This window comes from Canis aureus, chromosome 2, assembly GCF_053574225.1.
Source record: "Canis aureus isolate CA01 chromosome 2, VMU_Caureus_v.1.0, whole genome shotgun sequence".
In the NCBI taxonomy this organism is placed as follows: Eukaryota; Metazoa; Chordata; class Mammalia; order Carnivora; family Canidae; genus Canis; species Canis aureus.
Genome location: NC_135612.1, coordinates 88,034,692 through 88,062,308, shown reverse-complemented (window position 1 = coordinate 88,062,308; position 27,617 = coordinate 88,034,692). Strand labels below are relative to the sequence as shown.

The window sequence follows — 27,617 nt, the reverse complement described above, 5'->3', positions numbered from 1 at the left end:
TTAAGTTTCTTCCATAATCTTAAACATAAAATCACAGGAAGCACTAATACTGGTTTCTCCCCAGAAGGTGTCTTCCAATTAGGAGCCATTATTAGGTTGGACTCTACATCTTCTTGGCATTGGGTTCTGAGGCAGAGTATTTCTAACTTAATAACATTCTTCTGAACTCTACCACAATCCTAAAAATCTCCCCGCCCCACCACCATACTTACAGTGCTAGAAAATTAGCTGAGAGCCAGGGGTGGCTAGGTATTCTCTTTGACTATGTCAGCATTTTAGAGCAAAGTCCCCAACCATGTTCCATAACATGCCAAGCCTCTGGCCAACTGCCCTTATAATCCACATTCTGGGAGCTCTTATTCACGCTCAGTGGGTCTGCTTTTTAGACTTGAAAGACTGATATATCTGGAGAAGCACTGAAGCAGTCATCTGGTTCAATTCCTTTACTTTATATTTAATACCACTGAGAACCATTCATTCATTCAACAAATATTTATTGAGTATCTACTGAATTTCTGGTTTTGATCCTGGATTTGGGGGATCCAGAAGTGAATTAGATAATGCCCCAGCTATTATGAGGCTTATATTCTTAATGAGGTTAAGACACAAATCAAGCTAAGAAACAATTTCATTCAGTGTGCCATAACACAGAGTTGTGTGGTAGCAATTTGCCCAAATGTATCCCTTTTAGAACATATGTCTTCTACATCTTCCATCACACCCTTGACTTTCTGATCAGCCATTCTTCCTTGGCAGCCTTAATGTTTCCTCTCAAACTTTAACTGATTGTATGTAGGAAGTAACAAACCTTATTTTGGATTAAAATTGTTAAGGAAATTATTCCTGATCCTCTCTGCTCTTTACTTATTGTTGATGTTCTAAAAATAAGTTTTCTTCTCATGCTTCATTTTTGTTTTTCTCGTAGGAATTGACTATTACAACAAGATCATTGATGATTTGTTAGCTAATGGAGTCATGCCCATAGTGACCCTCTACCACTTTGACTTGCCTCAGGCCTTAGAAAACAAAGGAGGTTGGTTGTCAGAGGCAATCGTTGAATCCTTTGACAAATATGCCCGGTTTTGCTTCAGTACTTTTGGAGATCGAGTCAAGCAGTGGATCACCATAAATGAGCCTAATATTTTTGCCCTGCTGGCATATGATCTTGGTATATTTCCTCCTGGCATACCTCACATCGGAACCGGAGGTTATCAGGCAGCTCATAATTTGATTAAAGCTCACGCCAGATCCTGGCACAGCTATAATTCCTTATTCCGAAGAGAGCAGAAGGGCATGGTGTCCCTAGCAATTTTTGCTCCCTGGGTGGAACCAGCAGATCCCAACTCAGTGTCTGACCAGGAAGCTGCTAAAAGAGCCATAGCTTTCTCCTTGGATTTCTTTGCTAAACCCATATTTACTGATGGTGATTATCCGGAAGTTGTCAAGTCCCAGATTGCCTTCATGAGTAAAAAGCAAGGCTATCCATCATCAAGGCTTCCAGAATTTACAGAAGAAGAGAAGAGAATGATTAAAGGCACTGCTGATTTCTTTGCTCTGAATTATTATACAACTCGCTTAGTCAAGTACCAGGAGAATAAGAAAGGAGAACTGGGTTTTCTCCAGGATGTGGAGATTGAAATTTTTCCAGATCCGTCTTGGATAAGTTTGGGTTGGATCTACGTGGTACCATGGGGAATACGTAAACTACTGAAATACATTAAGGTAAAACACAGTGTTTCTGTTCATGTATGCCGAAGTATGGGAAGACAGACATATGTGTGAACTTGGAAAAAGAACGGTTTTAGGCAGTAGGTTATACTTTTGTTGGCTTGGGAAGAGAGATTAGGATTTAAGTTGGTGAGGAGTTAACTAGCTGATAAGAGGCTTCAATACCATGGTTAAAGTTGAGATTCTCTGTTAAAGTCAGTTGTGGTCATAGGAATAGCTTGGGCATATTTTTCAGGCTGATGTCACAATTATAATTATTAAAAAAAGCATATTAAGGGTTGAAATTGTTGGATCCTTTTTGGGCCTCTGTTATGCTGGATGGAGTCCAGGTGGCTAAAATTAAAATTTTAAGTTAATGATTTTTAGGACCCTTGCTGTGGGGGGATAGAGAGTGTAGCTGTTGGTGGGACCAAAGGGTTAAAGAGTAGTGACAATCAGCAGATGCTGATGGAAGAAAGATATTTCTATCTTCTCATTATGATAAGAGTCATTTCACTGTCTTCATGGACATTTGCACAGTTTTGATTTTCCATTGTTAGTCATAAAAGGTCAGTGCGTGGAAAATTAAGTTAATAGGGTCAGTGCAATTTGATGAAAACTAGTTTTGGGTTGTAGCTTAGAGAAGATAGAGGGTAATGCACCTGATTTTATGAGTCTTTTTTTTTTTTTCTTTTTACATCTGTTTGGAATAAAACTTCTGCTCTCTTGTTTCAGGACACATATAATAACCCTGTAATTTACATCACTGAGAATGGGTTTTCCCAGGGTGACCCTGCATCTCTTGATGACACTCAGCGCTGGGAGTATTTCAGACAGAAATTTCAGGAACTATTCAAAGGTACCATTTGAAATGATGAAAGATCAATTGTGCAAACTTAATATAATTTTCCCATGTGCCAATTTGCATTCAGCAAAGACCAATGATTTTGAAAGCTGAAATTCATGTAAATCAGTGTAAAGCCATGTAATTAAGAGAGAAGAGAAAAAGTATTTAGGAAAGAGGAAGGTGAGGATTTGGGCCTAGCTTCAACCTCCCCAAATTTAATCAAGTAAAAGCGACCGTCTTCAGTATTTTGTGACTCCTGGGTGAAGGTGACATGAACAGAAGGGGTAGTGGCTGCTGAAAGAGAACATTAGTTATTATAAAAAGATTAGCACTGACCAACTACATCATGCCTATTTGCATATTTTTTTATATCCTAACTACCAAGAAATGAATTGACAGAATTTTTAAAGGACCAAACATTAAAATGGCTTTGGTTGAGTTTCGGCCTCAAATGAGTCTTCCATCACTATGTGTTTCCTTTAAGCTGTAACCAAACAGCCCCATTTAAGAACAGGTTTTTGTCACATAGAATCTGTGAATTTTATTTCAAGACAATATTATTATTCTAGCAACTGTTCTTTCTCCATGGAATTCTCTTCATATTTGAAAACAAATGTGAAGGAATAATCTCCAACTGGTAACACACATTTCTACACCAGTTAATTTCCCCATTTCAGCATCTACTTGGAACACTCTTGCGTCGTAAATTTAATTTCTCCTCCCTATAAAGGAATCATATCAGAGACACAAAATCCAATGTAAAATGAGTCTTTCAATTTCCTTTTTTACTATGATAGGCACACTTCTCTCTATCATTCTATTTGAAAGGTCCTAGAATTATTCTCTCCAAAATTAGTAATATACTGAAATCAGCTAGAAAGAATTCTAGAAAGTGACACAAAATGGTCTCTTTCCAAAACCTAAAATATATTGTCCTCAGCCCCTCACTCAGGCGTGGAGTTTATTGGCAGAGGGCAATTGGATTCCTACGATTTGATCCAAGTGAAATAATTCTTTTGTATTACATGCAAAACAAATTATTTCTCTAGGTAAGAATTCACTTTCTGATTAAAACAACAACAACAACAACAGGAAATGTCTAGTTTTCTGAGATTCCACTCCTCTTTCTCCCTGTAAATGTAAACCCTATTTAGAGTTAATCCATTCCTCCCAGAGGAAAGTAAGCTGGTTACCAACAGGCAGATTTATGGATGGTATGAGGACCACAAATGACTTGTCCGAAATTGTTCTGTGTATTTTTGGGAAAAGGGAGAAAAATAGAAATTGGCTTTCTTCATTTCCAGCTTGGTGCTCCGTTTACTGCTAACATATAGGGGCATTTCATTGCTCTTTGAAATAGTTTCAAGTACTTTAATATAGTCCCTTAGATCTTTAACGCTAAAAACGTGGTAGTAGACCCACAAACTAAGACAACTTAAAGATAGAAAAGTAATTGAAAGTGAGAGTGGAAAATGTGAGAAGATTTGGGTTTCTGAAGGGCAGAGAAGGAGAATAGGATTAGAAACAAAATTCTGTTTTTCTACTTATTGAATTTCAATTGTGTCTTTAAACAGATGGAAAAAATACCGTGCACTTAAGACATTAATTGTTCACAGTATGCATGTTCTCTTCTGACTTTTAACATTAGGTGATCTATATTTATTGTAATTAATACATAGTATTATATTTACTTTGCTTTTTAAAAAGATGTAGCCTTTCAAATGTGCAGAAATCTACTTCTTGACAAGAGAAAAATACGTGTTCTCTCTTCTAGAGTGGGTATAGTGATAGCTATTTCTTACATATTGTTGTAGACACCGATTATTTAATCTGTTGTGAAACTCTTTTCTGGTAATTACTCCCTTTTCTCTATGAAATATCCACCTCAGGCTTACCACAGCGACAGTCGCGTCAGTAGAATAACATCCCCCTCCTCCTAACACAGAATTGATTGATTTAAATGTAGGCACATGATATGACCTAGGCCAATCCCTGTTCTTCCCTGAGATTTAGAATTTGGGCCAGTTGCTTTGTCTCTTAGTCTAGGTTGGGCAGGGGAATGTAGCTTTGTGAGCTGTTGGTAGCTATGTCCTGCCATGGAAGCTAAGGAGTAGTATGAAGGGTTGCTGCAGGTGCATCGAGGAAGTGGAGGCAAGAAATAGGAAGAGCTTCAGGTGACACTTGAGCCTATAATTCCAGTTTTTTCCTCAGACCCAGATGCATGCATGCTCTTGAGAGACATTACTTTTGCTCATAATTGAGTGCTCTTTCTGCTTCACCTGAATCTGATTGGTTTTCTTTCACTTGGAGTGTGAACACTCCAAAGTGTTAACTGATGGTGACATAACACTTCATTTTCTAAACAGTGAGGTGAGGCCATTGCTCTTATTATACAGATGAGAAAACTGAGTTTCAAAGAGGCTAGCTAAGTCATTTGTCCAAGATCACAAAGTTAATAAGAAATACTTCCTGGAACCAAGCAGAATATATGCGTCTTTACTGCTACTACCACTATTTTGGTGTTTGATGAGGTCTGTGAGTTCAGGGCTTTTGGACTCAGAGTGGTTGCTTGTTGTACCACACAGAACCTTTTCCTCACCTTTGGTACTCTGAACTTGCATAGATTCTTGAAATCTGCAGGAGCCAACAAGTCCTATGACCTTTTGGACAAAGCTCAGACTGCCCTCTCCTCCCCCAATCCTGCCTCTCGTCAGGGGAGTGGAGCTTAATTTACTAATCAATGTCCTGAGACTCCTTTGAGGTAGTGCTGAAGATGTAGATCGGCAAGAACTTTACTAGTAAGAAGCACCCTGTGAGTGATTAAAAATAATAACAGGCCAAGGAAGACATTCATGGGAAGTGCTGCAGGTGAGAGCCCGCCTGAACCCAGGGAGTCAGATAGATGATGGCTTTGTGATCCCCACAAACAAAACCCTCTCTCCAACATCACACGTATGGACAGGCACATAATGACACTATAGTTGGATCAATGACATCTGCCTGGAGGTCTTACTGATCTCTACAGAGAAAAACCCACGGCAATTAATTGAGCAGTAAAAAGTAAGCTAATGTTTTTATTTCCTTTTGGGAAAGGGGGAAAAAAAAGAAAAATGTCATTTCAAGAAAAAAAAAGAAAGAAATCAACTAATGCCTTTTTAATCATTGTGTTATTTAAATAGATTGTGTTTTAATTAATATAGATACAGATTAAAGAAAAGCAACACAGTAGAGATACAGAAAACTTGCAAGAACATATAACCAGGCTTATATTTCAGCTCTGCAAGTGATTCAATGAGGGACCTTTGGCAAATCGTTCAACCTCCCAAACTCTCAGTTTGTTCATCTATAAAGATGGATTAACGCTTTTCCTGACAGGGTTGTTGGAAAGATTCCATTTAATGAGCTCATGTGTAATCACCCCCAACCAGCAACTGCCTGGCACACAGTAGGCTCTCAACCAATGCTATTAATTATTATCATTACAAAATGTGTACTCTTAAGAATACATTGATCACCCCAAGTTATTTAACTTTTTATTTTAAAAATGTTATGCTAAGACTTTTTTTTTTAATTTTCCACCAAGTATTTAAGTTATAGCACAATATTCCCTTATACCTGCAGGCTTCTCCATCATTCTTTTTGGGGAACCCCTTAATGAATGTTGCACCGTAGGCCATCTGGCTCTCTACAGTTGACTTCTGTGGAGTAGAAAGCAGCAACGGCCTCCGTCCATTCATTATTTCCATCAGGAGTGTTGCCAGATTAGGTGAAAAATTAAATCATTGGCAGCAGAAATAACCACCCAGCACCTGGGGGGCTGCAATTGCCCTGCCACATGAATTTTTGCATAGGTTCAGAAAGCAGTGATCTTCAAAGAGTTAAGCTTTTCTCACATCGTAGGAATCTCTATTATATTCATAGAATTTGACCGGTCCTTCGTCAGGAAAGTTGAAGTTCACACGTACACACATACACAAGTGGATGCCTCAGGAATCAGAATGTTGCTGAGGAAGGGTGTGGAGCAGGGGCGGTTACTCCCGAGGGGTAGCACTCCAGCCGTGACCCCAATTCTCCTTAAAGGCGATTTGAGCCTATGTTCCACCCGTTCCTCACCTGCCTGAGGATGTGCCCAGCAGAGGCCTGCGTTTTACTTTCCTCAGCCTGGAATGCCATGGTCTCTGCCTCCTTCCTGGCCCACATCCCGTTGTTTGGAGTACAGGAGCTTGCGGGAAGCCAGACAAGACCTGGGTTTTTTTTTTGTTTGTTTGTTTGTTTTTTAAAGATTTTATTATTTATTTATTCATGATAGTCACACAGAGAGAGAGAGGCAGAGACACAGGCAGAGGGAGAAGCAGGCCCCATGCACCGGGAGCCCGACGTGGGATTCGATCCCGGGTCTCCAGGATCACGCCCCGGGCCAAAGGCAGGCGCCAAACCGCTGCGCCACCCAGAGATCCCAAGACCTGGGTTTGAGACCTGGTTCTGGCTGCTCACAAGCTCAATAATTTTGGGATGATTCTTAAACAAACAACACTTCTGCCATCTAATCTTTAAAATAGGGATAATGAGAACATCTGTCTTCTAAAGAGTGGTGAAAAATGAACAAGGCGATGCCAATAAAGCCTAAACACAAAGTCTAGAACATTACAAAGGATTCTGTAAATGGTGGCTAAGTTTGGAGCAGGGCCATGGACCCTCTGAGTGCTGGAGCTATGCCTCTTTCATGATTATATCTTCAGCCCTGACTCCCATAAATGCTGTGTAGTAGGTGTTCTACACATTTGTTGAATTTGGACGTGTCTATCGGAGAAGAGTTGGCCAATGGGTAATGAGATATAAATGATTAAATAATTGGGAACTGTATTTTCTTTCCCTAAAGAAATATACCCCATAGAGAGGGGGAAAAAAAAAAAAAAAAAAAAAAAGCAGACTTCTGGAAAGTTTCTGAGCCAGCCCAACTTTCCCGTCAGATCCATGCCTGAGTTAGCACAGCAGTAGATGATTGCAGAGAAGGTTTGTTAATGACCAGCTTTAGGCTTTTAATGACAAAACCCCTCAGCAAGATGTCATCGAAGTTATTGAAGACTTCACTGAGAGTGGTGAAGCTGATGCATTGTAACAAGAAGGTTATAAATCTTGCAGCTCCGGTATACCAGCAAGACAAGATGCTGAGCACAGAATCGTCCTGCTGTTGTCTGTCAGCATCCGCCCTCCTTTCCCTCTTCTCCTTCCCACGGAGAGCCAGTAAAGGAGAAATACATCCATTTCCCGAAGTAGCAGAGGCCTGGCAGCCACCTGCCTGGGCCAATTTCAGATCACAGAGGCCCATTTAACTGGACAAAATGTGTTAAAGCACCTGTGTTTTTCTCAATGGGCATTTAAAAAATCCTAAGAATTAAGGAAAGATCTCAAAGGTTAATCCATTGACCTTTTAGAAAAACTAACCGATTAAAAATCCATTGCAAGCGCTGAATAGAGACCCAGGTACCTGCATCTAGAGTTCCACTCCCTACCTATCGAGTTATTGCTTCTCAAGGCCAATCTCTGTCCGCTTAGCCCCAATAAAGCAGCTCATCTCATAGCTCTTGGTCTTGGATGCATGTGGGGTAGGACCTCAGATCCACGTGGCACTCTTGCTCTTGGCTGGACTGCATGAGGGCGACTCGAGGTCAGAATAGAGAGGAAAGAACAAGGTTTGAAGGCCGTGCATAAGAATTGTTCGCGTGCGATAGTGTACAGGCCTGTGGAATTTGAAAAGTCGCAAAGAAAACACTTTTCAATACGTTTGTGTTCCACCAACCTCCACACGCAGACCACACACAAACTCAGACAGCCAGAGGTTACCGGGATTACAGGGTTCACCTTAGACAGACGCCAGATGACCTTCTCCTATTTTGTTTCTTCCCTACTTACCTTTACCTTCTATTCTCCATATAAAGCCTGACGGGGTCAAACGTCTTGGGCTTGAAGAGTGAAGACAGACACCAAGGCCCATTCTAGTGACATGCCTTCGGGTGAGCGCCCATGGGGACCCTGAATGTCATCCTGTTCACCAGTTAAGTGGGACCAATGCTAATCACTGGTCTGCCTAACTCAAAGTCAGTGGTGAAATAAAATGAGATGATTTATGTCCCTATGTGCCCTGAATACGTTAAAATATTAGACGTTATATTTCTATTGATGTATTAACTTTACACTTGTAAGGACATCTGTCACTCTGGCCCAAATCCATCATCTGGACCTCAGCATTCTCCATTGCAAAGAGAAGGGACTGATATTCATTATCCAGTTGCTTTCAACATCTGCCAATCCCAGATTCTGCGGTTTGACTTTCCTGCACATTTCTAAACTGCTGTGATGGTGTGATTGGTTTAGGGGTTTTAGAGAACAGGTACTATGACCAAATGACTGGTGTAGAGCCTGGTGACGCTCAGAATCCCACACACCGTACATGCACACACACACGCAGGCGGTGGTTGTTAAGCTGCTTGGCCAGGCTTACCAGGGTGAGGCACATGTTGATATAATTAGGGACGTACACCGTTTAGCAGACACACCATCCTGGAAACAGAGAACCTGGGGCATCCGCTTCATGGGAATAGCCTTCCTGGATCAGCTCAATCACCCACCCGAGAATCTGCCTGTGTGCCCTGTGACCAAAATCCACTCTTTACCTTCTCCCTCAGTAGCGTTCCAACACTTCTGCTGACCCCTGCAGATGGACATTGCTCTGTGCTTCTTTTTAATTCAGTTTCACCTGCTCTGAGGGGATAATTTCTTAAGGTTCCCCACTACCTGAGGCCCTCAGTGAATTTTAAGACTACTATAAAGTCTTTTAAGAAAGTATTCAGACTTTTTTTTAGATATTTTATTTATTTACTCACGAGAGACACAGAGAGAGAGGCAGAGACACAGGCAGAGGGAGAAGCAGGCTCCTTGCAGGGAGCCCCATGTGGGACTCGATCCCAGGACCCCGGGATCACGACCTGAGCCGAAGGCAGACGCTCAACCACTGAGCCACCCAGATACCCCCCAAAATATTCAGATTATCTCAAACTTAACCTCTCCATTTTTTTATGACAATCTGTCCAGTAATTTTTTGTGTGATGTTACAGCAAATAGAAACTCAGTTTTATTCATATAACTATAAAAGCGACCTGTAAAATAATTGAAGCATAATTTATCTGGAGAAAATCTACTTTTCCAAAATGAAGAGTAGACTCAGTGGAATCTTGAAAAAGGTGAAAAAAGAGGAAGGATTTGACAATGAGTTTTATTTTTTAAATTATTTTTTAAAGATATTATTTATTTATTCATGAGAGAGAGACAGAGACAGAGACACAGAGACACAAGTAGAGGGAGAAGCAGGCTCCATGCAGGGAGCCTGATGTGGGACTCGATCCCAGGACTCCAGGATCAGGCCCTGGGCCTAAGGTGGCGCTAAACCTCTGAGCCACCTAGGGATTCCCCGACAATGACTTTTAAAGGAGATATATTTGACATACAACGTTTTGTAAGTTTGAAGTGTACAACATGTTAATTTGATATATTTATATATTGCAATAGGATTACCACCCTAATGTTAGCTATTACATTGCATAATTATTTCTTTTTTTGTAGGTGGGAACAACTGAGATTTAGTTTCTTAGCAACTTCAAAGTTTATAATACAGCATTGTTGGCTATAATCACTATGATGTGCATTAGCTCTCCAGAACATATTTATTTTTACTTCCCATTTTGTGCCTTTAAAGAACATAGCCCCATTTCCCTCAGACCCCAGCCACCAGTGACCACCATTCTATTTTGTCTTTATGAGTTTGGCCTTTTTTGATTCCACATATAAGTGATATTATACAGTAGTTATCTTTCCCTGTCTGATTTATATCATGTAGCATAATGCCCTTAGGTTCCATCTTTGTTGTTGAAGATGAGTATTTGCCTTTTTCTTGCAGAATAGTATTTCATATATATATATATATATATATATATATACACACACACACACACATATACATGCACACACATCCACCTACCCCACATACCATTTATCCATTCATCTGGTGGTAAACCCTTAGACTGTGTCCATATCTGAGGTCATTGTGAATAATGCTGCAATAAACATAGGAGTGCATATCTCTTGGCTATCATCAAGAAGGTAAGAGATAAGAGTTGGCGAGGATGTAGAGATAAAGGAAAGCACTGCTGGAAGGAATGTAAATTGGCTCAGCCATTATGGAAAACAGTAGGGAGGTTCCCCAAAAAATCACAAATAGAACTAACATACGATCAAGCAGTTCCTCTTCTGGGTAAATATCCAAAGGAAATAACAACATGGGTTTGAAGAGATAATGATTCTTTTTTTTTTAACATGTTTCAGGAGAGAGGGATGGTGAAATATTCAGGTGATGAGAGAGCTGTTGGAATTGAGAGAAGATGAATGTCTCAGGTTTTTCCTTGGGCCAAGGTGGAGTGGTCCTCAAGCGTCTGCTTACATCAGCCCTTATTCCCTGATCTCCAAAGTAACCTGATTACTACTCGGCCTCCTAGTTAGCCTGAGAATTACAAGCCACTGCTTTGGAACAAGGCTAGTAAGGTTTATCTCAGTGTGATTGGCAGGGGTGTCAATGAAGTTATTAATGGTGTAAATAAAGATCCTACCGGACACCCAAGGGGGGCTCATGGAAAGGATAGGGAGAAGTCGATGGCCAGGTGTCAGCCATTGCTACCCAGGAAACTTAACATGAGTTTCCCAGTGCTTGGAAAGGAATATTCCCCATTATAAATTAATACATTGACATTTATGTTTTGCAAATCAAGGTCTTGTGGGTTCATCAGTGGGGATTAGCTCTGGGTGCACTAAAGATATGAGTGTTTGGATTTGCAGTGTTGGTAATTAGGCTGTAAGTGCTAATCTCACAGTTTTATAGCTTTCCTCTCTGTGGTCTTATCTTCTATTTATAACTCTGACATTACTTATGCTGGTCAGTCGCTCTGTAGTGACATAAATATCGCGTCTGTCAGCTCTCCCAGATTTGTAATTGGGTGAGTAACTGGTTAACCACATCCTACAGTATTTTTTCAATAGCAAGCCTGCCACCGTGTAGAAAAAAAATCAGCAATATTATGAATACAGACATTAAAAATTGGCGCCAAAACTGATTTATAGGCTCCTTGTGCAGTTGCGGGGCCTTGTTGTTGCAAGTAAGCACATGTTGAATAAGACAACTGAATAGATGGGAGTTGACAGATACTTTGAGTCTTGAAGGCCCATTATATAATCCTTGGAAGTAAGGGAGAAAACCGTCTTCAGAAGAGATGGAGATTATTAAAACATACAAGAGCTCATAGGCAGGATCACTATGTATAAAGATTTTATTTACTGTTTTTTTAATGACATAATTCTGACCAGAATTAAATTTTGGAGTTTTAAGCTATATACTTAAAATTTAGTAGCTGGTCAGTAAATGGGTAATGGTTGATTAGGAAACTGAGTGTAAATAATAGAAGGAAAACTGAATCACTCCTGGGGATTTTAATAAAATAATTAGATTTATACACTATTTTGCTTAAAAAAAAAAGAAATGGTGGATTGTTTTTGCTATTATGAGATAATTTTCATGCTTTGGTATTTATGCATAGGTACTAATTATACCCTTTGGATACTAAATTTGGTTTTGCTCTGACAACAATTGAAATACATGCCAAAGGTTTTTAAACTCTTTGTATAAATACACTTAACTCCTCCGTGCCTCAATTTCTTCATTAGAAAAAGGAAAAGGTTGAACTAGCTATTCTTTGAGATCCTTCCAGTTTAAGAATTTTGTGACCCTCTAAATATCCTTTCGACTCAGATATGTTAAGGATCATATTTTATTAGAACTCTTGATAATTTGTTAGGCTATAAAATTAAATCTAAGGAATTATAATTATAATTATCCTTTTTTTTTTTTTTTTACTTTCTTCACTCTTCTTATTTAGCTACTTAATGTGAAATGTGAACACCTTTCTTAGCTGAACATAAAATAAGATAAAATAAGACCTTGCTCTTCAATGAAGTGTTTCTATTGATATTGATTAAGTTTCCAGGTAACAGTTTCTTGACCTTCAATCTGGGTGTTTCCTCTTCTATTCACTCATACCGAAAATGAACCTTACTTTTCCTCCCCCGAGAAAGTTATCCCTTGGAGATCAGAGTCAGAAGGGTCACCTCAGATTCAAGTTCAACAAAGTTATTGCAGAAGAACATAACATATCAGGGAGGAAACAGATGAACAAATCAGTCCAGAGTGTTAGTATAAAATCCTCAGCTGAACAAGTCCAGGGCAGTTACAATCACGAGCAGTGGAATCACCTTTCACGACATGATCATAGCCAACCCTACCTAATCTATCAAGTTTTAAGACAGTTAAGTATGATTTCCAAGCTTCACCATACATGCATAATTTAATTCAGTTAGGCAGTGCAGTGATTTTCACTTTCCTTAAATTTGAGTTGAGCGTGAAATTTTTTTTTTTTTTTTTTGAGTGTGAAACTTTTGTGTTTGGGTGAGCTCCTGAATTAGAACGAAGACTCGGGTTGCAACCATTTTCAAAATTACCTTCCCACCATAATTCTGCAGACAGACTTTGTAGCTGGGAAGTCTCCTCTTCTATTTGGAACTTTTGAGCACAGAGTTTACTTCAATCAGGGTCTTTTTTTTTTTTTTTTTTTTTTTCTTTCCCCCAAGTTACTGTTTAGGTAGGATTTTTCTTCAACACAATGAAAATATCAGCCTGGTGCTGGAGATGAAAGTAGTTTCTTTCAGAATAGAAAGAAATTCTTAAGGCTTATCTGGAAATGCTCTGTGCAGAGGAGGGGGAGGGAGACCTGTCTCCCTGAATAGGGTCATCTCAGCAACAGCAAAGTCTCCTGTGTGTGAATGAGATTAGCTAATGAAACAGTATCATGGCCTGAGATTATTTTGTACCATTCTAAAGTTCAGCCACATTTCCCCCCTTGTTTGTGAAATTCCATTATAGGAATCACTGCCTGCTTTAGAGATAAGTGAAACCATTATGGGTGGAGGAAGAAAAGGCATTTGAACCTTGAAGAATTTTAATTGGCGCTGGTGAGTGAAGGTGAACAAGAAACCATAAATGTTTCAAGTGAAAACATTAATGAGCTTGGGACTAAACATAGATGATGAGAGGCAGGATGCATCACATCTGTGATGAAATAACTTTTTTCTCCCCTAACAAGTGGAATTCACTTCTTTAGTAGATTTAAACTGCCTAAATTCTTCAATAATCTTAAATGGCCACATTGTTTCATGAGTAATAATCTAGTCAAATACGTTTTATAGTTAAAAATAAGCCAAATATCACAAAAAATTATTTTACTGGATAAAATGGGGGTACATGAGTGTACATTAAGTGTATATACCTTTATTGGTGCATCATTTTGTTCTGTGGCTGAGACCACGCTGGCTTAGCCTCTTAAAATATTTTTCTTCCAAAGATGTTCAGCCTATGTTGTTGATCCCTTGAATGAACAGTTGGCCTTTCATTTAGAAAGAAACTTCAAAAATATTTCATGGCCAAAGCTTGCTGCCCTCGTGAATATATGATAATAATCTCAAGAGTGACTCGGAAATATTCTTCAGCACTCCTAAAAGAACAAACAGCATGACCCATTGTAAGGTTTGTACAGACAGGCAGCATATTTTATGAATACTTCTACACAACAAGGATTTGCTTATTTGACACAGTGAAAGAGCATATTCTTTAAAGACAGATAGTTCTGCATTCAAAACCTGGTTCTGACACCCTTTCATGCTGTGTGACCTTGGACGAGTTATTCTGACGCTATGAATATCAGTTTGTCATTTGTGAAATTTTATTTTTGGTGAGGATTAATGACATACTTCATATCCCAGAAAAATGCCTAGCACATAAATCCCCCAAATGATAACTATTGCAGTGAATTCTTTGTTAACCAGGATTTTAGAAAAACTGTGACTTCCTGCACAGTCATCAAGCGCTGATAATTTATGCTTCTCTTGATGACCCTGAAATGCATTCTGAATAATTAGAGAAAGATTAAATTATAATCAGTTTAGTTTCAGTGTTAAGTGTATTTTAATTTATTCTCATTCTTTAAAAATTTGTAATCCTTCTGCATGTGGTAACAATTAACAAAAAATATTTGATTAGCTGGAGCACTCCACTTCCTGACTGTCAGACTAATAAAGAGTTTATTGTATATTGTTGGAGTTCAAACTCTGCCCTGCAGATAAACTGGGCATTTGCCGGATGGATTCGCTTCACACTGGTCTGATCTCCATTCTTAGACCTACTGTGTTGACCTCTTGCCTGTTGGAAATTCTAGAATTAATCCGTAAATATCCTTAAACAATATACAAGGGACTGTTTGCATTTCTTTTTTTCTTTTTCTTTTTTTTTGATCACAAGGTCATGATGCTGGTCATCCCATCTGATTTTGTGCAGATGAGTAACTAAATCTCACCCTGAGCGTTGTCTGTTCTTTTCCGACAGATATCTAGAGATGGACATCACAACTGACATTAGTAATCAATCTATCTTGGTGTTTCATCAACCTTTACTCTTCTCCAATCATGTTTTAGACTTATTTTCATTGGGCTTTTTAGGCCGTATAACCTTCCTGATGAAAACTTCACTATGCATTTTATCATTTCTGTGGTCCTTTGAACTTCCCACATTTTCTCCCAATAATCCTCTCCTCCATCTTGCCCCACAGAAGGTCATATGCTGCTTTAAAGGATGGCCTAGCAACTGACTTGAGTTAAACATAGTGTCTCCAAAAAATTATCACTTTTACTGTCGTTTTTTGATCTCTTAAAAAAGTTCATTTTCAGGCAAGTAGATTGATTTTAGATTGATCAACCATAGGACATGGTATTCATTGGTTTGCCTCTGTCTGGCCTCATTCTGCCTGCCTTTAAATCCCTGCCTTGCCCCCAAATCCCTCCTCTAACAGGATAGTCTCTTTGATAATGTCCTTCATATCCCGGACAACTTCCTCAGTACTCACTCCATAATAATAGCAACAGTGTCGGTAGAAGGGGACTAATTGGTTTCTTTAAAAGGAGAGGCAGCCCAAGGGAAAAACAGCCGGCGAAGGTTTCATTTTGCTTTCCAAGACCAGGCAAGTCTTGGCCCTGGTGTGAAGGCAGGATTGGCTAGGATGCTCCCGTCAAAATGGTGGGAGTCCTCCTTGGTAACACCAGGGAGGGGTCTATATAAGGACAGGAAGCCTGGGTGCGTAGCCAGAAAGCAACCATTAGCATTCTACTGCAGTCCTGTGATTTATCCGAGACTCAGCTCACTAGGTGGCTGTCGCTCAGTTGATAAGGTAGTTTCATGTTATTGCTACCATGTGTAATTTCCCCACAAAGTGGCTTTTTCTCATTAGATAGACATATTAAAAGCCAGCGACTCAATGGCATCACCATCACTGCTTCTTCAGCTACACAAACTTATATCTATTTAGCTACCACAAACGTGTGTCATGATTGACAAGCCATATTTGCATTAGAGGGCTATTTTGGGTCTTTTGGGAACCATGACTTTGAACTTTGGTATATCAGAATGGTCAGTTGCAATATTTTATTTCATAGGCTTCTTGAACAAAAGTGTGACATTTCCCTAAGTGTGGTATAAGACCATTTGGCAGAACAAGTGAATACAATATATGTTAATACAAATCTCATGCTAAAATTTAAGAACATTCATAAAACTGAAGTTTAAATGTCTTTACTAGCTTTCCATACTGATACATCATTAGTCACAGAAATGTCATATTAAATATTTGTGTTGGTCAGTAGTTGAAGGGTGTTTATATGATGTATCTTATGTTTCTGACTTTCGAAATTCCTAATGCCGTATTCTCTTATAAATATGCGTAACTGCATTTACCTGAAGTCCTTTATTACTTTCCTTTGATTTAAGGGAGATTTGCTTCTTGAAAAAACGATCTTCTTTTCGTGTTTCTATTTTTTAAAATATTTTTCGGTTGACACAAACAGTGTTAACTCTGGTAGTGAGAATAATGGTAGGAAGGACTGTTAAGAAATGCCAGTTGAAACTTGTTGAGAAGTATTAATTTTTGTCAATTATTGAAGATTGGCCATTTTATTATATTCAGGCTCTAGATAAAAAAGAAATACCAGCCAGTAAAGCTGAAGAAGGAGAGGAAAGGGGGGAATGCAAACATTCTGACCATAGATTGTTGACCTAAAGCTTGGAAACTAGCTCGTAGTGTCCTGGCATCCAGGTCAAAGGGGACGCACCATTAGTCACATCTGTCATTTCAAGTTTTGTGCTCTGCGGAGCCTTAGGTTCCATGGAGATATCTTTGGGGACTGTTAGTTTGCATATAGGGAGGGTGAGAAAGTGGGGCTCCAGGGCACCTCAGCTTTTATTGGTTGTATGTATTAGGAATCCATCAAAATTTTCATTTGAAAGGAAGGCTCTCATGCTAAAAAAAGAAAAATTGGAAAGCCGGTGAATAACAGGGATCTCATTATCAGAGGGGAAGCAACATAGTAGCTCCTTTGGGGAAATGAAGCTTAACTGCCTTTCTCTTTCACTTAAAAAAAAGTTATTTCAAACATACAGGAAAATACAGGTACCCATATAACTGTGACCCAGATTTAACAAATGTTCATATTTTTCCACATGCATTTTACATTCAAAGGATAAATATAATAAATAAAATTGACCCTGGTGAAACTCCTTTGTGCCCTTCCTCTCCAAATCTCCTTTGTTCCGTCCCTGAGCTTAGATAAACTCGATCCTGAAGTTGATGTGTGTCCGCTTGTGCGCTAGATCCACATCTTACTACAAATGTGTGTATCCATACCCCATTTGTGTATTGTTTTGTGCATTATCCATTTGCATAATGATGTTACACTATACAAATCCATTTTCAACTATATATTTAAGGTTTGCCCACATTGATACTTGTAGCTTTAATTCATTCTTTTTAGTGGATCTATGCTATACTGATACGTGAACAAACCACATTTATTTATTCATTCTCCTGTTGACAGACATTTGGAGTCCAGACGATGAACATTTTTTTCACTTTTACACATAGTGTAGTACCGAATATCCTTGAGTAGCTCATTTCGAAAGGCACTTCTTACATGGCTGTTTATGAAGCAGGCCATCAGCTAGCCCACTTGGTGTCTTTAATCCATTTAGAATGAGGCTCTCTTTCCTTCCAACACTTTCCATTTTCTGGGAAATGATCGTAAAGACTAAGCAAATCCCTTTATTTCAAGGGTGTCTTCCATACTTGTGCAAAGTAAAACTTGCATGATCATAGCAGTCACCTGCACGTAGGCGATGCAAAGTAAGACAACACACAGGATATAAAGAGTTTGGGTGAATGAGTGTGCTTGACAGGTTAGCAGCTGAATCTAAATAAGATTGGTGCTTAGTGTTTACTCGAGATCTTTCCAGCTAAAGGCATGGTCTGGGAAAAACTGTATCTTCTTGAGAGAGAATTTGCTGCAAATGAAGAACACAGGGAAGCTGTTTAAGGCTTCTTTTCTTTTCCAGGTCACAGAGGACGAGTGGCAGGGTCAAGTGATATTGTATAGAGGTGTCACTTCTCCGTTTTCCCCTTTCCAGAACCCTGCCCTCAAACTCCTCCCAGGTAGACACACAGACAGCACAGGCTCCTACCAGGCTTCACCTGGTACCTCCACAATATGCTACTAGAGAAGGCAAGCTGTCCAGGGAAGGTATGCATGTTTTTCCTCTGGGAAAGGAAGTTTGACTTGTCTTGGGCTGAGGTGCATGCTGTGAGCTCCCACTGAGGCTGGCTCTACACGCCAATACGTTGAAATGCATTTATGGGATGTTTCTTTGGTACTCACCAGGTGGCTTTGCTAGATAGGAAAAGAACCCTGCAAGAAACAGTGCAATGTCCCCTCTGTGGTTCATGGGAGTTTTGTAGGGGACAAACTCTGCCCTGCTTTTGAAATATTAAAAACATATTATTTGCTTTGCAAAGTCCTTGCAGGTAGATGTTGCATGAGACAGGCTAGCAGGAGACTCTCTGAGGTGCCTAACGTTCTCATCTTCTTGACCCTGTCCCAGGCAACAGTTTAATCAATGATTTGGGTAAATAGTTGAGGGAATGCGTTTCCAATTTGCAGATGACAAAAAGCTCATTAGGAGAAAGAGCAAAAAAAACAAGCTTGCTGCTACTTTTATGGTGGTTTGTTCATTTTCATCAAACAGGTCTTAGCTTAAATTTCACCTCCTCATAGAGGATCTCCCTGAGGATCTGCCTAATGTATGACCTTCATTTCCAATCAGTTTTTACCTGTTTTCTTTATCCAAAATTGTATTTCTTAGTTGTTTAATGGTTTCCTGACACATCTCCATAGACTCTAAGCTTGATGAGAGAAGGGACCATGCTTCCCTGATCATTTCTGGCACCCCAGGACATAGCATAGCTCCCGGTACATAATAGGAACTTAATAAATTTTTGTTGATTAAGTGAAAGTCATGGGAATCATTGAAGAATATTAGGCATGGAAGTGACATGATAGGATTCTTAGTTCAGAAATGGAATTTGGAAGAAGTCAAGACCAGAAACTTGGTATACATTATTGAATATGCTTTATAGAAGGAAACATATATGTTGTAGTTGTTCGAAAACTTGCCTTGCATGCATTCACGGTGTCAAATTTCCTGATTATAAGATATAAGAGCGTCACTCTTAACTTTGCCTTGAATATTATCTTCCATCCTTGACACCATTGAGTATTAACATTAATATTAACAATCTAAATCCTACCCAGAAGATAATGTCTAGGATGATCTCACAACAAGGTGAGAGAGAGGGCTTTTAGTTTTTGTTAAAATTGTTAAAGAACTATCAGGTATAAGACTAAAAAGATTCATTCTGTGTTGTTAGGGAGGGCAAAACTCAGGCCAGTGGGGGCCCATTACATGAAAGCAAGTTTCAGTTTAGCATGAGACAGAGCTTTCTAACAATTAGTGGGGCTGAATAAGGGAATGGATGTCCTCAGGAGATCATTAGATACTTGTCAATAGATGGCATGGAAGCAGATGCCAGATGCCCATCTGTCAAAGACGCTGTTGAGAGGATGTCTGCCCCATGTGGGAGGGTCATTCCACAAGTGTGTGCAATCGCCTAATATTTATTGAGAACCCACAGTGCACTTGTTCCGTGGAGGATACAGAAATATATAAGGCACAGCTGCTGTCTGGACATGATCACCTTCCAATCCTAAATTCTATGAATTCCAGGAAGTTTTAACCAAGGCCCTAATGTAATTCTCACGTCCTCCACATTCAAGCAGACTGAAATTATGAAGTCCCCAAACATGGCCAACCTACTATTAACATGTAGTCTTAGGCCCAGCAGTATGGACATGGTGCAGAATACAACTTCATAGCCACGTCCGACTTTTGTCCCCCAAGTCAAACTCTGGCTTTGTTTTTATGACATAAAAGATTCTAGAATATGAAAGTGAGTTTCTTTTCTTTGGTTCACTTCTGGGTTTGAAAGTTAATATGAGTTCTGACCTCAGGATGTCATGCACTGGCTTTATTTAATCAAACTTTGTTGAGATTAATATTTTTGCATTAGAATTGGATCTCTGTGGGGCACCTGGGGGGCTCAGCGGTTGAGCATCTGCCTTTGGCTCAGGTGGTGATCCCAGGGTCCTGGGATCGAGTCCCATATCGGGCTCCCTGCAGGGAACACGCTTCTCCCTCTGCCTGTGTCTCTGCACCCCTCCCCCCTGTGTGTCTCTCATTAATAAATAAATAAAATCTTTAAATAAAATTGTGTCTCTGTGACTCCAACTGATGACAAAAACATGAATTATAAAGTAGAGACTTTATGGAAATATAAGTAAGCACACTTAATACTTTAAAGTCAAATCTGCCCCAATCGATCACAAAGTGTTTGACTTGGAAACCTCCTTCCACACATAGAGAACATTAATAAATAAATGTCTGGATGGAGCCATTTTGGGGTTAGATTTGGATATCATATTAATGACCTAACATTTTGGTCTGAATTCTTATGGCTTCTGTCAATGACATGAAGTTGGCTGTCACATGGATATGCCCTCTCTCTTTTTCACACACTTCAGTAACAGGAGCGTTGGAACCTCATTAATGTAGGTAATATCTGCTGTAGTCACTGATCCACATGCTATCACAGTGATCTGAGGGATTAGTATGCTTCCTTAGGCTACTTAACAGAACATTGGGAACCTCCTTGACCCTGAGCATATTTACAGGCCCAGATATTTAATATTAGATTGCATACTATATTAGTAAATATACAGGACCCTTGAATAGTCCTTTAAAAATATTCCTTTGATGTATAGTCTGGGGACTTAGTTATTTCCTCCGTTGGCTGAAGCCTCTTTGTATGTGCTTACTTTTCATTTGTTGGCCTTAAAATTAATCCAGATTACAATTATGTTCTCCAAAAGTTGCTCAGATTACTGTATTCTGAGTAAAGGGTATAGTACAGAAGGTGCTCATGAGGGAGACAAGCCATTCCTCCCTAAGCCTAAGCCTAAGCCATTGCTTTGAAGTTACCAAGAATCATATGCCAGCAGGGCCTAGAGTGTCCATTTGGTTTTGTATGCAAGGATTTTTAAAAGATCTTAGCTGGAAAAACAAAATAAATAAATAAATAAATAAAATTAGGGAAATGAAAATATTAAAATGGAAGTTTGCATATTCTCACCAGGTAGAAAACATTGCTCCTGCATCACTCTTTTTTTCTTTTTCTTTTAAGATTTTATTTATTATTTGAGAGACAGAGAGAGAGAGAGCAAGAGAAAGAGACAGAACAGGAGTGATGGGAGGGGCAAAGGTAGAGGAAGAAACAGACTCCCCACTGAGTGGCGAGCCAGCTGGGGCTCCATCCCAGGACCCTGAGATCAGGACCCAAGCTGAAGATAAATGCTTCACCAACTGAGCCACCCAGGCACCCTTATATCACTCCTTTTTAATACTCTATTTTTTGCTCTTCTTTGAGCAAAGATTTGGAGCACTGTGTCTTAATCTTGCCTGCAACACTGGGAAGACTTAACAAATACTGACACCTGGATTCCACCTCCAGTGAAAAAAAAATTTTTTTCATTAATATCCCTCGTCTCATATAGTGATTCTAATTTATTTTTTCCTACTTTATTGAGATGTAATTGACAAATAACATTGTATAATTATACAATTGTATAATTGTAAAGTGTACGATTGTATAATTGTAAATTGTAAAGTGTATAATTGTAAAGGTGATGATTAGATGTATGTATATATTATGAAATGATCACCACAACAGGGTTAATTAAGACCTCCATCAACTCATGTAATTACTTTTTTTTTTTCAGTGAGAACATTTAAGTTCTACTCCTAGGAACTTTCAAGTATGTGATACAGTATGGTTTACTGTGATCGCCAAGCTATACATTAGATCCCTAGAACTTATTCATCTTGTAACTACAAGCTTGTGCCCTCTGACCAACATCTTCCCATTCCCCTCACTCTGCATGGCCTAACAATCACCATTCTATTGTTTCAATGAATTTGACTTTCTTTTAGATTCTACATATAAGTGAGATCATACAGTACTTGTTTTCCCCTGTCTGACTTATCTCACTTAGCATAATGCCCTCAAATCCATCCATGCTGGTGCAGTTGGCAGGGTTTCATTTCTTCTCAGAGCTGAATGATACTTCGTTGTCTACGCACACCACACCTTCTTTATCCATTCATCTATAGATAGACACTTAGTTCGTTTCCATGCGTTTGCTGTTGTGAATAATGCTGCAATGGACAAGAAAATACAGAACAGAGATTCTAATTTAAGTGTCTGGGCTGTGCCCTGGGCATTAGGGATTTTACAATTTCCCCAAGATTCTAATGTACAGATAATGCTGAGAACCACTGATATGTATATCTTGAAATATTCTATAGGAATATAAGAATTGGGAGAATTAGATATATGTGCTTACACTGGCAGCTTATCTAAAATCATGATAAATCTTTGTAGAATGCTTATCTTAATTTTAATTTAATTTAGTTTATTTATTTTATTAAAGAATATCTTTTAGGCCCAGCTTCTGTTTATGTTCTTAGGATACAGTTCTAGATGGAATATTACTAAGTGAGCATTATGTTCTTAACGTGTTTAGTTTTATATTTTAAATTTGATTTCTAGAAATTAACTATTTTTTCCTTAATTCTTGTTAGGATATATATTTAGTCACATCTTCACTAAGACTGAGTGTTATCTTTAAAACACACACATGCATGCAACACACACTTTGCTAATTTGACATGAGATCTATCTATCATCTATCTATTCACATGTGTGCTTTTCTTTTCATTTATATTAAATTAATTTCAGAGAAGACCAAATATTTTATTACCAGTTATTTGAATTTCTTCAGTGAGGTGTCTCTTCATGTTACTTGAACATTCTGTAGTAGATTTCATGTTTAGCGTGTGTTTTAAGAAAATAATGGCCATTATAATAAATGAATGTCATTTTCCCTAGCAATCCCCCCAGAACCAATACTGAAAAGTCTTCAATTTTCTTTATATCTTTAATATCTAACCCGTTCATTATAATCTTAGATGTAGTTTTACAGATTTTTAAAAGCTAAAATGAAATTTTGAGGTGTCATTAGGTAAATGACATCATATGGAGCCGTCTAAAGGATGATGAAGTGAGGAGAGATGGGGGCCAGGATGCTCTGATTCCATGAAGCATGGTTTAAAAGCTAGAGTTTAGAGCTTTTTCCTTTCCTCTTCATGCTAATAGAACACTTTGTTATCCTTTCACCATAACTTTATTTGCCTTCAATGTCGGTGAATCAAGTGGCATATCCATAGCTGCCTACTGCTGCAGGGATACATACGTTATGGAAAACCATTATAAATTTAGTCATGATGATGAAGAAAAATATGGTGCTTGTTACATTCTAATTAAACCCAAAGTTGTTTTTGTGAGTCCTTAAATCTAAGGCCAAATTTTGTGCTTTAATCTCACAGACATATCCCAAATCAGAGGCAGATAGAACTATATTGCATTATCTTTCTCTGGCTATACATGATTTATGTCCTGTCTGGGTGAAAATATTTCAGATGTTTTTGCTATTCACATGATTTTGCTATGTGATAAATTGAAGGTGTGATATTACAAACCGGGATTTGGAACAAGAAAGACCATGAAACTTACAGTTTCTATTCACATGCAGGATACTTTTTAGTTGTCACTGAATTTTTTCATCAATAATCAAGATGTCTTTGTATAAAAGATGTAAAAATGCTTCAGTTTTCTGGAATATGACAATTTTCCAAACCTTCTTTTTATTTCCCTTGCTTATTTTATGAATATGGCCTTTAGATGTGTCTTTTCCATTTCCTCATTTACCCTTCTAAGTTCACTGCTATTTTTTTTTTTTCTACCCTTAATGCCCTTTCTATTTCAAAATGGGAAAGTATAAGGCTTGAGGCTCAATTCAGCCTGGCTTGGAATAGCTTTGTGTAAATAAGAGAATTGTGTTTTATGCTATTCAATCTTAAGGAGTAAAAATGACTTTCACTTTAGTGAAAAGGAGCATCACATGTTTTAAAATTATAGGCTTTTAGGGCTGAGAGGAACCCTGGAAATCATTGAGTCCATCCTTCTTGTTTTATGGATTAGAAGTGATCCTGCAATCATTCTGTCATAGGCAAACTGCTCCTTGTCCTCATGGGCAGACTTCATATATTCCACCCACCTTACGTCCTCAGAGGAAGTTGAACCAGAGGTAGACTAAAAGATAGCAGTTAGGAGTAGAAGTTTGAGGTTAGACTGATATGAGTTCAAACCAATTCTCTTTCAGCTACTAGATCCTGAGCAAGTCATTTTACTTGGTTGAGCTTTAGTTTTCCCTCAGTAAATTGGGCTAATTGTATCAACCACAAGTCATTATGAGGACTGAGTCATGTCATGTTTGTTGAATATTTAGTTCAGTGCCTGGTACAAAGTGAGTATAAGAAATGGAACTTGCTTTTATTAATATCTTTCTTCTCATCCATCTCCTTGTCTAGATTGTGAGTTCAGTGAGCCTGAACTCCTGTTCATCCTCTGTATGCCCTACGCCTTGGCATGGTATCTCATTCCATGACAACTCCATACTTACAATGCCTAGAGCCCAAAATCTTGGAGTTATTTTGTCTTTTCTCTTTCTTTCGTCACCCCTCTCTCTTTTATCTACAAATACCTAGCTGCAAAGTGCCATGATACTTTCCTGGACTAATGATGGAGGCTCTTAACTGGTTCCCCATTTCTCTTAGAGCAGCCAAAGTTATCCTCTTAAAACACAAGCCAGATTGTATAAATATCCTGCTTAGAGCTCTTTGATGGCTTTCCATTTCACACAGCATAATAGTGAAAACCTTTCTTTTACAAACTTTTGGATCTTTTCTGCTATTATTCTCTCTGCCTCATTCCACCCCAGCCATACTTGCCTTCTTGCTGTTCGTCAACACTCCAGGAACATGATTGTCTAGAGTGAAGATTTTTAAAGAAAGGTCATTGATAGCCCATCACATATTTTAGACTGTTTACTTGTTTTCATATAGGAATAGAAGTGACTAAAAACAAAATAACATATTCAATTAGATAGATATGTAACAAAGGTGTTAAACTGGAGGAAAATGACTCTTTAGGAATCTCGGCTGGAAAACCAATCAAGACACTCATGAGGTAGATACAAGGGTGCTTGTACTGAATTCACAGGACTTTGGTCCTAGTTAGCCCTCTTCTTCTTTAAATTTTATTATTTTTAGCTAACATGCATTTCACTTCTATTTTATTATCTGTGGTTTCTCTCTAGTCTGATGCACAGTTTGTCCTAATTTTCTGGGTGTTTATCTTGCTATGATTTTACTTAGCTGATCCCAGATGAACCATAGATTACCTATTACCAGAATCTCCACTCTCCATCATCCTTACATAGTTTCCTCTTGGGCAGCTCTGCCTGAATGTGGCTTGAGCTCAGTACAACTGGCCCAGAGTAAAGCGTGCAAATATATCAAAACATGTCTAAAATAATTCTTGTGATTGAACTTTACATTTACTGTTGGGTCACCCTTCAGCCAGGACAAAAAAAGGAAAGTACTATGGGCTGTATAACTTTCCTTACCCAATAAAAGGATACATGCCAGTTCTTCAAGAAGCAAAGCAGTATAATCTTCTGAGACCAAAATTAACACAAGACTGTCTGTGACATTATCAGAAACTTACTCTGTGTCATGTAAAACTGAGAACTCATGTTGAGGTGACAACTTATTAAAATTAGTGTTTCACTTTATCTATATTGAAATTTGATATGAAGTCTTAGGATCATTTTAATAAGGAAATGGAAAACTCATCAGGGCAATTATAATTTGTTTACAAATTAGAGCATTTTATCTTCAAAATGCAATAAAAAAAATTCTACACTTTTTGGTGGAGAGGGACATAGACTGGAATTGGCTATATTTTCAAATTTAATTTGCTTAATAACAATCGTGAGTGCAAAAGAAGGCTTTTTGTGGATATGGTGATAACTTTGATGCTCTTTAGAGACCATTGTGGTGCAGTGGAAAGAAACTAAGATTTGAACCAAGAATCCTGAGTCCTATTTTTGTCAAAAACATGTGACCATAAAGGAGTCGCTTGACTTCTTTGAGACTTTGTCATCACATAAAATGAGGACTCACTACAGCTCTTAAATTCTGTATGGGTTTTGACTTTTGACTACTTTGGATGAAGTAGCCCTTAAATTGCAACATAGAAAAGTCTCTCCCAAGCTTCTAATTAAAGGGGAGGCTAATCTTCTGCAACGAAGTTGACTTTGCTGACCACCCTGCATTGTGGTTGCAGTTTGAAGGCATGAGCAAAAGGGATGATGCCTAGAGAGTCCATCAGGACAGCTGGGCAAGTTCCCTCAGAGGACGTTACCCTGGACAGTGATGGCTCTGCTCTTCAGCTGTGCTTGTTCAGGAAATGAAGTGTTGTCACCATTCCCAGAGTAGATCAGTTTCTCATGTAATAGACACATATCTAGCAACAAAAGACACTGATATGTAAACCCAAATGCCAATTTATTAATTTATGACTTGAAATACAATTGTCAATGACATAAGATATTTGTAGCAATTAATCAACACATTCTCTTTCTGGAAGAAAGCTGTTAAGTGAAACAAAAAAAAAGCTTAAAAGCTGGGTATGGGATCAAGGCACCTCAAGGACTAAGAGCATCTTGCAGCCTGATGCACCCAGCTCTAATAATGGCATTCCTCCAAGAGAGGCCACAAAAACTCCTAGTTGTCTAGGGCATCTAGTTCCGGGATGTGGTGAGCACACATTCTGTCCAGAATTCTGTCCAATTCTTATGTTTTCATGGCTGAACTTCTTTATCTTGTCCTTAGGTGTAACTACACCTTCATTTGGGCTCTGGTCAGCTTTGTTCTGTACTGGGGGAGATGGTGTTGCTTAAGAGTGTCTCTGCAGTTGTCTGCTATCACCCATTTTTATATGGGAAGGCTCTTCTAACTCACTGAGCACTGGGCCTGCCTTTTCTTCCCTTGTGTTCCGCCCACATCATACTGCTTGATTCTCCCTCCTGTGTGTTTTGGCAGTAACAAAAGGAATTCTCTCCGGGATCTGCATTCCCAGGGTGTGAGCTATCTCCAGGCCTAAATGCTAGGGGAGGGAAGAGGAGGATTAGAAGGATGGAGGTGGAGCAAAGTGTGAGGGGAGTGGCTACTCTCAAAGCCAAATCCTTTGTCTTTGCTTTGTCCTTGCTGGGCTCCAGCCACAGGGAATAAATGTTTGGTATTTAGCAACGCTCACATTAGTCTGGGACTCTTTTTGTGCAGACCATGAATATTTCCCCCCCTCAGGGAAAACAGGATTCTCAAGAGTAAAATGAATTATCTACTTGGCTAATTAGCTAGGATATAACAAAATTCTCGGGAGGATCATCCCATCTGAGA

General features: G+C 38.8%; 1 protein-coding gene across 2 annotated transcripts in view; it reads left to right on the top strand.

The window, feature by feature from the left end:
- LOC144303166 (cytosolic beta-glucosidase) overlaps positions 1 to 27,617 on the top strand; it is a 111,466-nt gene that overhangs the window by 48,203 nt on the left and 35,646 nt on the right. The window contains exons 3-4 of one of the 2 annotated variants that reach the window (XM_077881021.1): positions 926 to 1,722; positions 2,443 to 2,566. The exons of the other annotated variant lie outside the window; for it this stretch is intronic. Coding sequence (XP_077737147.1) covers positions 926 to 1,722; positions 2,443 to 2,566 — 921 coding nt within the window. The remainder of the gene's footprint in view (positions 1 to 925; positions 1,723 to 2,442; positions 2,567 to 27,617) is intronic. 2 annotated transcript variants of the gene reach the window in all.